This window comes from Schistocerca cancellata, chromosome 3 (genome assembly GCF_023864275.1).
Source record: "Schistocerca cancellata isolate TAMUIC-IGC-003103 chromosome 3, iqSchCanc2.1, whole genome shotgun sequence".
Classification (NCBI taxonomy): Eukaryota; Metazoa; Arthropoda; class Insecta; order Orthoptera; family Acrididae; genus Schistocerca; species Schistocerca cancellata.
The window spans coordinates 205906215-205918920 of record NC_064628.1 but is presented as its reverse complement, the minus strand read 5'-3'; the positions used below and the strand labels follow the sequence as shown (position 1 = coordinate 205918920).

Genomic DNA, 12706 nt, shown 5'->3' with positions numbered 1-12706 from the left:
TGTGCAAAACCCAACTTGCACTCTTCTCACATGACATCCTCAGAGCCACCGGTCCAAGAAATCAGTGCTTATTAATGAAAGTACAACCATAAAGGATATCAAAATTTTTGACTGGATGGAGGAATTAAATGTAGAGAAAACTACTCATATTATCTTCGATGGAGACTTATTGACAGCTGTAGAAAAACGCCGTAGAAATACATTGGGATCCTTGCTGTTCATACAAGGTGGCAGTTATTGAACCATATGAAATAAAACTCTTCTGAAGAGTTTGAGTTAGGACGTTCAAACTGCATGGTTGGCCGCGGGGTGTGATAGGAATTATTATGCGTGTGTGCACGCATCTTGTTGTTGTCAACCATTTGCATCTGAAAGGTCATGGTACAGTGTGCCTGAGTGTACAGCGCTTGTGACGGCCTACTATGTGAGCCATAACAGCCCAACTGTGGCTCAAAGGAAGTTTGCATCTGAGTTCAAGCTGAAGACAACCGGTCCAAGTGTGCTAACAATCAAGAATTTGATTTTAAAGTTTGAGAGAATGGATAGTGTTGATGATGACAGTGATGGCAATTTTGATTGTCCAAAAAGGATGAAAACACCTGAAAACATCGAAGACAAGTTAGGTTTCAAACCAGCCCCAGGAAATCAATCAGTCAAGCTGCACAACAGGTGTAAATCAACCAGGAGTCCCTGTTGTTGAAGACCTGCATCTCTTCCCATACAAAATTCAAACCCATCAGCCATTAAGCCCCAGGGCCATGGAACAGTGGTTATGGGGCCATGGAACAGTGGTTATGTTTCGCCAACACTGTTGTCCACTGAATTGACCACGACTTTGATGTGAATATGATTTTTTGGTTTAGTGACGAAGCCCTCTTTCATTTGGACGGATTCATCAATAAGCAAAATTGATGCATTTGGTGGACTGAGAATCCGCATTTTGCTATTGAAATCTTCACCCTCAATGAGTGACTGTGTGCTGTGCAGTGTCCAGTCATGGAATGGTCAGTGTGACATTCCTTGATAGCATGGTGACTATCAAATGGTACATGAAGGTTTTGGAAGATGATTTCATCCCCATTATCCAAAGTGACTGATTTTGACAAGATGTGGTTCATGCAAGATGGAGCTCGACCCCATTGAAGTGGGAGAATGTTTGATTTCCAGGAGGAGCACTTTGTGGACTGCATTCTGGCTCTGGGGCACCCAGAGGCCATTCGTATAGCCCTTGATTGGCTCCCATATTCTCCAGATCTGAACACATGCAACTACTTTTTGGAGGGCTGTACAGCAATAACCTTAAAACCATTGCAGGATACACCAGGATATTTACTCTGCCATGCTCATCATAGTTGTTTTCAGAGTATAGATGTAGCTACATAAGATGCATTGTGAGATCTTTGTGTCACCGCAAGTGAACTGTGTTCCTTTTGTAGTGAAAGTCATGCCTCTGTACACTTTTCTCTTGTCACATGATGTGCTGATTGTAAAAGAAGAATTAAGAGGGTGGTATGAAGTAAGTGACTAATGATATTAATCACAGTTTTAATCAGTGTTAGTGATCTGGGGAGCAGATTTCAAGTAATTTCAGGTGCATATATGAGGTATAAGTCAGCAAAGAAGAAAACATTGATAAGATGTTGGAGATTACAGTGCATGGGAAGGAAAACAATTCTTAGGAGAGTTACCATAGGATGAACTGACCAATTAAAAATTTATATAGATATGTCATTTCAAATTTTAATAAGCAAAGGAAATTAAATTTTCACATTTCAGTGAAGTAGAATGACAGCCCAGTAGAAGAGTTGTGGCCCGTGATTTTGAACTTGATGATCCTTATGATGGATATATCCTTATGATGGATATTGTCAAACTATGACAGCACCACATAACTACCAAAAACTGTTACTGAATTTGATGATTGATGTGCTTTAAATTGGATGTTTCCATAAGCTATCTTAAGGAGCCTGTGGGTATTAAGAGTTGTGACGAATGTGTATGTTGTATGTTTGATTTTGGTGCACATACAGCTATTTAATCAGAAATAATTGAAAAAATAATTAGAGAGGTGATATGTCAATGCAATATAAGTTACGAAGAGATGAATACATTTGGAAGGGCCAGTACACTCTGAAGATTTACCAGGAATTCAGTCTGATTTGACTGAATCATGTTACTAACTAAATGACAAGGAAGTGACAATTCTTTTTTCCCCAAACTATGCACTTCATTTATAATAAGGAATAGTGAAAAAAATATTGGTGAAACTATTGTGCTCTAGAAAAGATGAACCAGACAATATTTTGACCAAGTGTCACAGCTTTGAGAGTGAAATCTTGTAATTTTGTGATGTTGAGGAATACACACAAATTTTACATATTTACTTCAGCTAAGAAAAATATCTCTCCCCTCCACACACACACATGCTCCCCCCTTTCCCTCCCCCCCCCCCCCCTCTCTCTCTCTCTCTCTCTCTCTCTCTCTCTCTCTCTCTCACTCACTCTTAAATGAAACATTGTGAGCTAAATTAAAGTTAAATCCCTCCAGTGTGCTGAACAAGAAACTTGAGAAGGATGTGACAGAAGAAAGCAGTTTAGATGTTGGAGTATTGAAACGGAAAGACAAGTTGGATGTTTTAGTTCTTAGCACAGGACATCTTACTAGAAAGACAACCTATACGAAGAAGAAGAGAAACCAAAGAACCCTTGTTAACTTCAAGTAAGTCACATCAAACTAAAAGATGCATTGTTCACACCCAGTTCACTGGTGAATATGGGTGTACGTAAAGTCTGGGAACAGCTTCAATTATTTATTGTACAAGAACCAAACATTGTACAGATATCATACACAAGTCATTTTGAAGAGAAACCCTGAAATGGTTTATTTATTTATTTAAAAAAAATTTTTTTTCATGTATACTGCCACATTGTAATTTGGTAATTTGTCAATAGTCAGGACTAGTCGCAAACATGGCAAGTTAAGGTGCGGAGCGAGCTTTCTATGTGTTGGAGTTCGGCAAAAACAAGTGTACTACAGCTGTTCAACGGATGTTTAGAACCAAGTACAGTAAGAAGCTACCAACAAGGAAGGCCATTTACCACTGGCACAACAAATTCATTATTAAAGGGTTGCTTGTGCCCAGCAAAGAGAAACGGACGTCTCAGTGTGAGGGAGGTGAAAGTGAAGCGGTGAGGAGAGACATTTATAGTCACTGCAAAGGAATCAGTGCAACGTGCATCCTGTGAACTTGGAATGGCTCCCATGACAGTGTGGAAAGTCCTGCAACAGAAGCTGTCTATGAAACCATTCAAATTGGGGCTAGTGCAGAAGCTCAATGATGACAACAAAGACAGGCATTTTGAATTTTGTTCGCAGTTGCAACAATTGAATGAGAATGGGGATGGCATTGTTGATCACTTAATTTTTAGCAACAAAGGCACTTTTCACACTAATGGGAAAGTGAACAGGCATAATCGTCGAATGTGAGGTACAAAGCATCCACACGAATGCATTGAATTTGAGCGTGATCCCAAAGGTAAATGTTTTTTGTGCCTTGTCATGTCGAAAACTGTACGGGCCATTCTTCTTCGCCGAGAGCTCAGTCATTGGATGTTCCTACTTGGACATGTTGCAGCAGTGGCTGATGCCTCAAATGCAATTGGACTCTCCATTCATCTTTCAGCAGGATTGGGCTCCACCCCATTTACATCGTGAAGTTCATGGGTACCTGAACACAGAGCTGTCTCATCGATGGTGCTACAGAAGGGGACAGCTGTTTCATGAAATGGCATCCCCCATCATCAGATCTCACTCTGTGTGACTTTTTACTGTGGGGACACGTTAAAGATCTGGCGTATATACCACCTCTACCACGTGATGTAGCAGAGCTCAGGGGGAGAATACGGGAAGCGACTGCCACAGTTGACAAAGCCATGCAAAGCTTTCAGAGTTTCTCTTCAGAATGCTATATGTTTGACATCTGTACAATGTTTAGTTCTTGTGCAATAAATAATTGAAAGTGTTCCTGGACTTTATGTACACCCTGTACAATGCCAGTAATCAAATAACCACTAAAGCCAAATGTTTAAATTTGTATGACCGAGGACAGATGGAATTCCTGAAAGTATCACATTCAGCATCTGGAACAGAAGCTTAATGTTGATGTTTTCACTGAAGGAATAATCTCCACTTTCACAGAAATGTAGAAGCTTGTTTATATTATTTACTTTCACTCTATTATACCCAAATGATTCTTGGTGTCAGTTTGTGAAGTTGATGCAGATTGATTTTGAAGTGCCTCGAAATGCTAACTCAGCCATTCCTGTACACATATACCCATTAGGTATTTATGGTTAATAATATGAATTCATTAAGGAGGAACTGCAATACTCACTCTGTACACACTCAGCAGGGAACTATTATCGACAGCACTACTTAAACAACTGAACGGGAATGTGTACACTATCCTGCAGGTTTAATTTTCAGTAGACTTCTAGCAGAACTAAACCTCATATTTTCAAACTTGAATGAAAATGTTTTATGACTCAGTCTTTCCATTGTGTACTGGAGTTCTCGAAGTATTTTAGAGCCATTTACTGTAATGTGCTATTTATCTGTTTTTTATGACTGGTGTCAGTTTTGCAAATGAAACAGCTGAACAGTGATTTAAACTAAGCGATTTTGGTAAAATTTTATTGAACCGAACAGGCTCATATTTTATAACAAGGTGATAGAAGGTAAACAAATTTCAAAAATATTTCACTGAATTGAAAGGAATAATGTTTTACCACAAGTTGTTGGAAAGTAAATAAATTTCAAAAATATTACAAAACAAACAAAAGGAAAAAAGGCACATAGGAAAGATACACAATCAGTTTTGCCATTCTCAGTGCCTTTTATGATGATTTGTGTGTTTTCAAGAAATAACTGTTTTTAATCATGTTTTGAATAAAATCGTAATCTTACATATTGGTTTGCCTTATAGTATGAGAAGATATGCACATGTTCTTCTCCTAGCATTCTTAAATCATTATAGTACAGGAAATGAAAATGAATCGTAAAGTCATGTGGTCACTGTAGCTAGTGTCGTGATAGCTGATTTATAATTTTGAGAGTCTTTTACCATCGTTTGTAACCTTTAGTACCTCGTGTTGTCTAGTTTTAGGCCTATAGTTATTATAGATATGCATAGCTGGTCTAGACAATTTACATCTCAACGCTCTGCATTTCTCTGGCCAAACTTATTTTTGTAATACTGTGAGTCATTTGTGGGATATAGGATAACTTTTTGTGCCTCAGTGTGTCCGGATTGGTAGACTTTTTATGAACATTAGAATCTTCTTCTTCCTGAAACTTTTCTGGTTATGCAGGTCATGCAGAATATTAGAATAGGTAAAGTAAATGTGTATTAATATGATTAAGTAAAATCCTAATGAAATACAAACAGTGGTATGAGAAAACAGAAGTAGTTACCTTATTGAAGAAATGAAGTATACATACTGTTTAATCCGAAGTCAAATGCTGCTTCTGAGCTTTTTGAGCTTATGAAATTGCCTCTTTCAGTAGACATCGATTATAGTGTGTGAGATCTCCCCCACCCTCACTGACTCACATTTATTTATTGTTCTTTGCTGTAATGGTTTCTGTACATAGTATTAAGTAATATAAAACTGCTTTCCAGTTTACCAAGACCTCAGATGCAGTCACTGAATGGGAAGAGACCAAATAGTCAGCGAATGCAGCCAGATATAACTACTCCACAACACGATGATTTAATTAAATACATATGTGACTGTAAGTCTGTTTATGATTCAGTATTACTTATAGTTTATTGTTCATCGTGTCAGTTTCACCCGATTTTACATTTCTGTTGTAGCGTGGAACAAAGTCACAAGAGAACTAGAAAACTTTAGTCAAAATGGATCTGAAAATGGGAAAGGTAACTGATTTCTGAATTGGTGTTTACATAACTGTGTGAGAGCTACTTTTCTTACAGCTTTTGATGTTTTATGTTTTAGGAGGTCCTTGTGTTCTTTATTATGCAGAACAAGATACAAATCCTCAGTTGAAAGGTATGATAAATGTAGCTAATAAATCAAAAGGAAAACTACAGCTTTGAAGAAAGCTGTTATGTATCTTCTGTTATAGATTAATTTTTTATAAACATACACTGAAGAGCCAAAGAAACTGGTACACCCTGAGCATGCAGAAGTTTCATAACCTAATGTGTGAAGTAGTGCTGCAGGGAATTGACACTATGAATCCTGCAGGGCTGTCCATAAATCTGTAAGCGTATGAGGGGGGTGGAGATTTCTTCTGAACAGCATGTTGCAAAGCATCCCAGATATGCTCAGTAATGTTCATGTCCGGGAAGTTTGGTGGCCAACGGAAGTGTTTAAACTCGGGAGAATGTTCCTGGAGTCACTGTAGCAGTTCTGGACACGTGGGGTTTTGCAGTGTCTTGCTGGAATTGCCCAAGTCTATCACAATGCACAATGGACATGAATGGATGCTTATGTACTTGTCACCTGTCAGAGTTGTATTTAGACATATCAGGGTCACATATCAGTCCAGCTGCATCCCCCCCCCCCCCCTCGCGTGCGCGCGCGCGCGCGCGCGCGCGCACACACACACACACACACACACACACACACACACACACACACACACACACACACACACACACACCCCTTCACACGGCCTCCATAAGCTTGAAAAGTCCCCTGCTGATATGCAGGGACCATGGATTCATGAGGTTATCTCCATACCCATACTTGTCTGTCTGTTCGATACAATTTGAAATGAGACTCGTCCAACCATGTAACATGTTTCCGGTCCTCAGCAGTCCAATGTCGGTGTTGGCGGGCCCAGGTGAGGCATAAAGCTTTGTGTTGTGCAGTCATCAACGGTACACAAGTGGACCTTTGGCTATGTATTAGTGGTGTTTCATTGAATGGTTCATATGCTGACACTTATTGATGGCCCAGCATTGAAATCTGCAGCAATTTGCGGAAGGGTTGCACTTGTGTCACACTGAAAGATTCTCTTCAATCATCATTAGTCCCGTTCTTGCAGGATATTTTTTTGACCACATCAATGTCAGAAATTTGATATTTTAGCAGATTCCTGATTTTCACAGTACATTTGTGAAATGAAATGGTCATACGAGAAAATCCCCACTTCATCGCTACCTTGGAGATGCTGTGTCCCATAGCTCGTGTGCAAACTATAACACCATGTTCAAACTCACTTAAATCTTGATAACCTGCCATTGTAGAAGCAGTAACCAATCTAACAACTGCACCAGACACTTGTCTTATATAGGTGTTGCCAACTGCAGTGCTGTATTCTGTCTGTTTACATATCTCTGTATTTGAATATGCATGCGTATACCAGTTTCTTTGGTGCTTCATTGTTTATTGTTAGCAGATGCCTACATCTGTAACAGCAGAAACCTCTCCCCAGTACACTAGTTTTTGTCACACAACTTTACAATGCTCACTCCTACTTTGATGGTGCCAAGAGAAATTTTGTCCTTGAATCTAGATAAGTAGATGACTTTCATGGGTGTCTAATGATGTATGTTCATAATTTTCTTTGGATTTGGTAAGGGTTCCTTTTTTGTGTGTTGCAATCCAGTAAATTTTGGGAATGCTGTTGTGCAGTTCCCATCCTTTCTACTGTTGTTGTTGTTGTTGTGGTCTTTAGGCCTGAGACTGGTTTGATGCAGCTGTCCATGCTACTCTATTCTGTGCAAGCTTCTTCATCTCCCAGTACTTACTGCAACCTACATCCTTCTGAATCTGCTTAGTGTATTCATCTCTTGCTCTCCCTCTACGATTTTTACCCTCCACGCTGCCCTCCAATGCTAAATTTGTGATCCCTTGATGCCTCAGAACATGTCCTACCAACCAGTCCCTTCTTCTTGTCAAGTTGTGCCACAAACCCCTCTTCTCCCCAATTCTATTCAATACCTCTTTATTAGTTATGTGATCTACCCATCTAATCTTCAGCATTCTTCTGTAGAACCACATTTTGAAAACTTCTATTCTCTTCTTGTCCAAACTATTTATCGTCCATGTTTCACTTCCATACATGGCTACACTCCATACAAATACTTTCAGAAACGACTTCCTGACACTTAAATCTATACTCGAAGTTAACAAACTTCTCTTCTTCAGAAACGCTCTCCTTGCCATTGCCAGTATACATTTTATATACTCTCTACTTCGACCATCATCAGTTATTTTGCTCCCCAAATAGCAAAACTCCTTTACTACTTTAAGTGTCTCATTTCCTAATCTAATACCCTCAGCATCACCCGACTTAATTCGACTACATTCCATTATCCTCATTTTGCTTTTGTTGATGTTCATCTTATATCCTCCTTTCAAGACACTGTCCATTCCATTCAACTGCTCTTCCAAGTCCTTTGCTGTCTATGTCATCGGCGAACCTCAAAGTTTTTATTTCTTCTCCATGGATTTTAATACCTACTCTGAATTTTTCTTTTGTTTCCTTTACTGCTTGCTCAATATACAGATAGAATAACATTGGGGAGAGGCTACAACCTGTCTTACTCCCTTCCCAACCACTACTTCCCTTTCATGTCCCTCGATTCTTCTAACTGCCATGTGGTTTCTATACAAATTGTAAATAGCCTTTCGCTCCCTGTATTTTACCCCTGCCATCTTCAGAATTTGAAAGAGAGTATTCCAGTCAACATTGTCAAAAGCTTTCTCTAAGTGTAGAAATGCTAGAAACATAGGTTTGCCTTTCCTTAATCTTTCTTCTAAGATAAGTCATAGACTCAGTATTGCCTCACGTGTTCCAATATTTCCACGGAATCCAAACTGATCTTCCGCAAGGTCGGCTTCTACTAGTTTTTCCATTCGTCTGTAAAGAATTTGCATTAGTATTTTGCAGCCATGGCTTATTAAACTGATAATTTGGTAGTTTTCACATCTGTCAACACCTGATTTCTTTGGGATTGGAATTATTATATTCTTCTCAAGTCTGAGGGTATTTCGCCTGTGTCATACATTGTGCTCACTAGATGGTAGAGTTATGTTAGGCCTAGCTCTCTCAAGGCTGTCAGTAGTTCTGATGGAATGTTGTCTACTCTCGGGGCCTTGTTTCGACTTAGGTCTTTCAGTGCTCTGTCATACTCTTCACGCAGTGTCATATCTCCTATTTCATCTTCATCTTCATTCTCTTCCATTTCTATAATACTGTCCTCAAGAACTTAGCCCTTGTATAGACCCTCTATATACTCCTTCCACCTTTCTGCTTTCCCATCTTTGCTTAGAACTGGATTTCCATCTGAGCTCTTGATATTCATACAAGTGGTTCTCTTTTCCCCAAAGGTCTCTTTAATTTTCCTGTAGGCGGTATCTATCTTACTCCTAGTGAGATAAGCCTCTACATCCTTACATTTGTCCTCTAGCCATCCCTGCTTAGCCATTTTGCACTTCCTGTCGATCTCATTTTTGAGACATTTGTATTCCTTTTTGCCTGCTTCATTTACTACATTTTTATATTTTCTCCTTTCATCAATTAAATTCAATATTTCTTCTGTTACCCAAGGATTTCTACTAGCCCTCGTCTTTTTACCTACTTGATCCTCTGCTGCCTTCACTACTTCATCCCTCAGAGCTACCCATTCTTCTTCTACTGTATTTCTTTCCCCCATTTGTGACAATTGTTGCCTTATGCTCTCCCTGAAACTCTGTACAACATCTGCTTTAGTTAGTTTATCCAGGTCCCATCTCCTTAAATTCCCACCTTTTTGCAGTTTCTTCAGTTTTAATCTACAGTTCATAACCAATAGATTGTGGTCAGAGTCCACATCTGCTCCTGGAAATGTCTTACAATTTAAAACCTGGTTCCTAAATCTCTGTCTTATCATTATATAATATATCTAATATCTTCTAGTATCTCCAGGATTCTTCCATGTATACAGCCTTCTTGTATGATTCTTGATCCAAGTGTTAGCTATGATTAAGTTATTCTCTGTGCAAAATTCTACCAGACGGCTTCCTCTTTCATTTCTTAGCCCCAATCCATATTCACCTACTATGTTTCCTTCTCTCCCTTTCCCTACTCTCGAATTCCAGTCACCCATGACTATTAAATTTTCATCTCCCTTCACTACCTGAGTAATTTCTTTTATCTCATCATACATTTCATCAATTTCTTCGTCTTCTGCAGAGCTAGTTGGCATAGAAACTTGTACTACGGAAGTAGGCATGGGCTTCGTGTCTATTTTGGCCACAATAATGTGTTCACTATGCTGTTCGTAGTAGCTTACCCGCACTCCTATTTTTTTATTCATTATTAAACCTACTCCTGCATTACCCCTATTTGATTTTGTATTTATAACCCTGCATTCACCTGACCAAAAGTCTTGTTCCTCCTGCCACCGAACTTCACTAATTCCCACTATATCTATTTTTAACCTATCCAACTCCCTTTTTAAATTTTCTAACCTACCTGCCCGATTAAGGGATCTGACATTCCACGCTGCGATCCATAGAATGCTACTTTTCTTTCTCCTGATAACTCCCTTTTACTAATATCTGCTTATATCCACAACATGAATGCTTTGAACCGGAATACACAGCTCCACTCTGAACCCTATACAAGGGGGCAAAGTCTACACAAAAATAGTTTTGTCTATTGTGATTCACTGTTACTATCATAATGAACAAGTTGTGGTGGCCTTTGAAAAAATAGCACACCAGCAGCAATGGGGATTAAGCTTGGAGTGAATTTGGCATTGGGTAGAGGGGGAAATTCAGGGAACTGCTCAAAATGCATCTTTACCTGGCCAGTAGAGTCAGTCCTATCTCATGGAAATTGATGGGACAGCATCACATTATTCAAAGCTGAGTAACCAATAAGGAGGCCGCAGTAACATTCTCTCGATTACTGGAGATCATATAGTTAAGGAAACAGAGGAGTGCAATGCTGAACTTTGCCACCTGAAAGTGACAGATCTCTATTCAGTAAGTCTTAAAAAAGGGTCTCAGTTTTGCCCTTGTATTGAATGCAATGACCATCTGCTGTTTCATAAATGCAGTGTAACAAGCTGCTGCTATGTTTCTTTTCTGAAGCACCCAAGGACATCAGATGAGACATGTGGTTTCATCACATGTGCCTGACTGCAAAAATAGAAAATAAAGTAAAGGAAGGTCAGCCTTGTGGCAGCTGAGGGACAATTAGAAGACCATAATCCTTTTAGCAAAGGCAATGCAACCATATTGCTATTAGAAGGAGACTTCATGGAAGAGAATGAACACCCACCTCTATGTAGTTTCTGTTTGGTAGTGACTATTGTGAACTGAAAAGGGGGGCAGCCATGGGGAGCCACTATCTCCTCTGTTGTTACTAACCTATAAGGGGGCAATCAAATGAAACTTAGACAGAAGGAAAAAGGTAATTAAACTGTTTATTATTTCAAAAGTAATTCCCATAACTGTCAATACATGTATCCCACTGAGAGACAAGACATTCAGTGCCTTTGTGGAAAAATTTCTGCAGTTGCATCTGGAACTTGATTGTACCCAGACATGCACCTCTTCATGCAAAGTAAATCAAAGGTTATGAATGTCTTTCTTCATTGCTGCATAAATATGGAAATCACATGGGGAGATATTGGGACAGTATGGAATATGTGTAAGGGCCCACATGTTGCCAAAGTTACTTTGAATGGGCTGCAGAAGATTTGCTGGAAAGCCCTTTCATGCTCCTGATCTCTCCCCATGTGATCTCCATGTTTTTGGAGCCCTGAAGAAAGATATTAGTGAATGTCACTGAAAGCTTAACAACTGGACTAGAACACCTGACAACAGAGTTCTGCAGCTGTGATTATACTGAACAGCAGCTGTGCAAATCCTCTACTCTGTCCTGTTCATTTGTTGGAACAAGACCTGGGAGAGCCAGAGAAGTTGAGAAAGACTGCCTTGGTGCACTGTCAAGAAGGGTCAACCACATTATGGAGAAGTCTCAGTGCAATGCATATTCTGCCCACGTCCCAAAATTAGATCACTTCTGGCCCAATTGAAAGACGATTTTCTCCTCTGCAAGCTGGAAGTTTACCAGATTCCGTACAAGGTAAAATATTCTGAACCATGGGATAATGTTGCACAAAATATCAGTATATTGAAATCCTTGTAAATCATGTCCTAGGATACTGCCTCGATGAAGCATGAGGTCACATCCTCTGTCTGATTAAAAACAGCAAAAATATAGACCATAATAAAAGAATAGTAAACCAATGAACAAGCAGTAACATGGTCATAAGAAAAGTGGATTTCTTGGATAGAGAACTGTGAGCCAAGCATGGTAATGGGACACAAACGTAGGACAGAGTGCCAGGTCTACTGCCAAGAAGGAAGAGGCACCCAAGGATTAAAAGAGACTGCTTCTGCAGCACATAATCAGCAATACTTCATGATCCTGTTAAACATCCAGACTACACACTTGGTGTCATCAGTTTCAACATCTGGTGGATGTCATCAGTTTCAACACAGGTGAATAAGACTAGCCTAATCATCAAAATATATGCAAAAAGACTGAATGGCTATCTTGGCGAATGCCAGGAAATTTGTTGTTTGTTATGCAATTTGTTGTTGGAGAAATGACTCCAGACAGATCTGAAGAAAATGAACAATTTGTATACAAATTAAGAAATAGTCATTAGTTA

General features: G+C 39.3%; 1 protein-coding gene across 1 annotated transcript in view; it reads left to right on the top strand.

Moving 5' to 3' along the window:
• LOC126174818 (MAPK regulated corepressor interacting protein 2-like) overlaps window positions 1–12706 on the top strand; it is a 61069-nt gene that overhangs the window by 11472 nt on the left and 36891 nt on the right. Inside the window, exons 2-5 of the mRNA XM_049921196.1 lie at window positions 2548–2718; window positions 5681–5793; window positions 5876–5938; window positions 6018–6071. Of these exons, the coding sequence (XP_049777153.1) occupies window positions 2548–2718; window positions 5681–5793; window positions 5876–5938; window positions 6018–6071 (401 nt within the window). The remainder of the gene's footprint in view (window positions 1–2547; window positions 2719–5680; window positions 5794–5875; window positions 5939–6017; window positions 6072–12706) is intronic.